A 3516-nucleotide genomic window follows, 5' to 3' on the forward strand; every position below is an offset into this window, starting at 1 on the left:
AGAATGGTGACTTAGCAGAGTAATGATGTTGTGACACAGTATGATAAAAATAGTAATCTAGTAAAGTATCATAAGTATCGTTAAGAATGGTGACTTAGCAGAGTAATGATGTTGTGACACAGTATGATAAAAATAATAATCTAGTAAGAGTATCATAAGTATCGTTAAGAATGGTGACTTAGCAGAGTGATGATGTTGTGACACAGTATGATAAAAATAGTAATCTAGTAAGAGTATCATAAGTATCGTTAGAATGGTGACTTAGCAGAGTGATGATGTTGTGACACAGTATGATAAAAATCTGTGTCGTAGTAGATGGCGTTTTAATCTATTTTTGTCTCTAGTGGACAGACATCCAATGGTGGCGGTGAATGAATTGGAGATGCAAGGCTCTGCCCATTGGGACGATGTCCATAATGCTCATCTTCCTTACAGTCGAAAGCTCCACTACCCCCGAGGTCAAGGATATCAAGCAGGGATGGTACAAGAGGAAAGAGGACCGTCGCATGTCCCCGAGGGGAGTCATATCGAGACCATCTTGCAGGAACACCATTACCCTTGTCACGGTTACCCTCTGCAACAAACAGAGTTCATCTTCGCCGGACAGGTGGAACACACGGGACACTTTACTCTAGCGAGTGCTTTCTTCACTCTTATTGGTATCTTCTCTTACACCATAGACATCGGCACTGACATCGCTGTTTGCTACTTCTTACACCTAGAAGGAAACAGCTGGTGGTTCGGACTGACCCTAGCGGTCACTGCTATCCCAGCCCTTACTGTCAACGCCTTCAGTCTCCGCTGGTATATGCACGACCAAGAGGAGAGCAAGACCCATTCATCAAGTGTCCATCGGCCTAAGATGTCCAAAGTAGACTGGGCAATTCGTTTATTCTTCCATCTGATTCTCTTAGGGCCTGTTATCAGGTTTGTGGATTTTATATTATATCAAGTTAATTCACAACCTACGATAATAGGCTGAGGCCTAACATTATAAAAAAAAAATTACTCTTCGGCTCGATCCCACGTATGTTTCTTTTTATTTGCCTGGAAAATAGGAGTTGGTGGCGTTTCGGTCTCTGTGTTTAGATCTCCTTCATCAGAGACCGAAATGTCTTCTAGTCCTACATTTCATGCAGTAACAGTCTATTAAAAAATATAATTCATTACAATTTACTCTGCTTAATCCTCCAATAAAACAAGATCTTATTATTACCCAGGTTCAAAAAATTGTTGATAAAAATTTTCCTATACTGTTTTCCAGTCACAACTGAATGGCACATGATTAGAAGAGAAAACAAAACATGTGCGAGTTTGATAAAGTGTCATTTTATTCACTATCTTCTTAGAGCTAGTATATGGAAAGAGTCGTTTAGATTTTCTTTTAACCCGCTCATTTAAATTAAAACAGATCACCCCTCAACAGTAGCAGTGCACCATCTCAAAGTTGTTGACCAGCAGTGAATTTAATTGGTATAATATCTAGCGCCGATAGACTGTGAATAACTATATTTACCCTCAGATATCAAGTCGTAAAACGCTTATGTTTTATTTTTCAGTACTTCACAAATCACCCCTTAATGTGACATTATATTAAACGCAAGCGATCCTAATATCCTTTATAATGAAGCCATTAGAGAAAGCGTCGAGAAATTGCGGAAGCATAATAAATTCTAATTATATCTGGAAGTATAACCGGTCGTCAGTTTCGATTAGTACTGTTTCCTGGTCAACTGTATTTAATTTTTTCATATTATTGAACATGACGTTCCCTATACTTGTATGGATCTAGTCTTCATTTTATGCTGTAATGAAGACACTTATGTTCGCCTATTTCGAAGGCTCGACATAACATTGGTATATTTTGAGATTTAGAATCTTGGACAAGAAAGTATTTCACAAAATGGTAAAACAACTATGTTTAGTTGTTTTTGTTTGTTTGTATTTTACACAAGGTTTTCTCTGCAACACAAGCTAAAAAATGTTTTTATTGTAATTTGGTATTGCAGCTTTAAACCACTGTAGAGAGAGATAGGGCCGGACGTGACCTTATGATTAGCATGTCGGAATGCAAGTCGAATGATCGAAGGTTCGAAATGTTATATCGCTGAATACGCTCGGCCCTTTCAGCTGTGGGTGTGTTATAATAGTGGCAGTCAACCCTGTTATTCAGTTCAAAAGAACTGGACAAGATCCTTGTGACGGGGGATGTTACTAGTAGACTGCCTTTTCTAGGGTTAGTATACTTCAAAATTAGGGACGGCCATATCTAAATCCTAGGGGTCCATAATCTATTCGTTTAGCTCATGCGCATAAAATCTCAACTTCAATTCCAATTCCTTAATAAGTTGGATATTATTGCTGGTCACAATGATGGGCAGCAGTATGGAGTTATAGAACAGATATAATATATTGATATGCTTGTAGAGCACTTAAGCTACTAGCTTAGTAAGGCTTACGATCTGAATCTTTTGGGCCTAGCATGGTCAGGTGGTTAGAGCACTTGAATCACAATCTTAGGGTCACGTCCCAGAAAACATGCTCGCCCTTTCAGCTGTGGGGGCGTTATAATATGAAATTCAATCCCACTATGCGTTGGTAAAAAGAGTAGCCCAAAAAATTGGCAGTGGGTGGTGATGACTAGATGCCTTCCCTCTAGTCTTTCACTGTTAAACTCTCTCAATACGGGCTTGGTCGATTTGACCAACCACGTGACCTCTTTGTACTCGTTCAAAGTCTTTATAGATTTTAGTTTAATATAGTGTGTATAGCTTCATGAAATTTCGCAGTCTTTCAGTAAACATTATAAGTCTTTCACATACAAAAAATCATTTTTAGTGGAGTATTTTTGATAAATTAAAAAAAAGATTTGTCCATGAATATATTGAGTATTTGTTTTGAATAATCCGTGTGCAAAGTAATTTTCATGTTAATGTTAAAAATATTTTTCTTCATCTCAAAAATCTCAAATTTCATTTGTGTAATCTCTAAACCTTCTAAATACATTTCAAATATTTGTTTTCAGTAAAACTTTATATTTTATCTATTATTTTATTTACCCTAACTCTATACAAGGTTGATCAATTTGATCGACCTCGTAACCACCAAAATGATATTGAAATAAATCTAAATTACCCTCTTTTTCTTTCTAGAATGACTTCAAATTATAACATGAAATAAGTAGATATAATAAGTAGATTTAAATTCCTAACAGTATACATCTATTTATAATTGAATTATATTGTCGTATTACCCTTTGAATCGTGTCTAACTACTGTTCGCGCCATTATAAGTTGTAAATCATTTGCGAAACGTGCAGCTCACGTTACGCTATGCTATTGAATTACATTACCCACGAGCTGCTCGTGTGCCATCGTGAAACCTAATCTACCCTTAACTAACCTAAAAATATCCATATTTTTACATTTTAGTTGCTTTTATAATAAGAAATAAAGAAATAAACATGAAAAACAAGAAATTAAGTATTACCCGTTTCTTCTTTTCTTTGCTGTCGAC

At 36.4% G+C, this 3516-nt stretch overlaps 1 protein-coding gene across 1 annotated transcript in view; it reads left to right on the forward strand.

Moving 5' to 3' along the window:
- The first annotated feature begins 350 nt into the window (after positions 1 to 350).
- Positions 351 to 3516, forward strand: part of LOC111083651 — a 4617-nt gene continuing 1451 nt past the window's right edge. The window contains exon 1 of the mRNA XM_022380296.1: positions 351 to 927. Within this exon, the coding sequence (XP_022236004.1) occupies positions 359 to 927 (569 nt within the window). The 5' untranslated portion in view covers positions 351 to 358. The remainder of the gene's footprint in view (positions 928 to 3516) is intronic.

This window comes from Limulus polyphemus, unplaced genomic scaffold, assembly GCF_000517525.1.
Source record: "Limulus polyphemus unplaced genomic scaffold, Limulus_polyphemus-2.1.2 Scaffold10507, whole genome shotgun sequence".
Classification (NCBI taxonomy): Eukaryota; Metazoa; Arthropoda; class Merostomata; order Xiphosura; family Limulidae; genus Limulus; species Limulus polyphemus.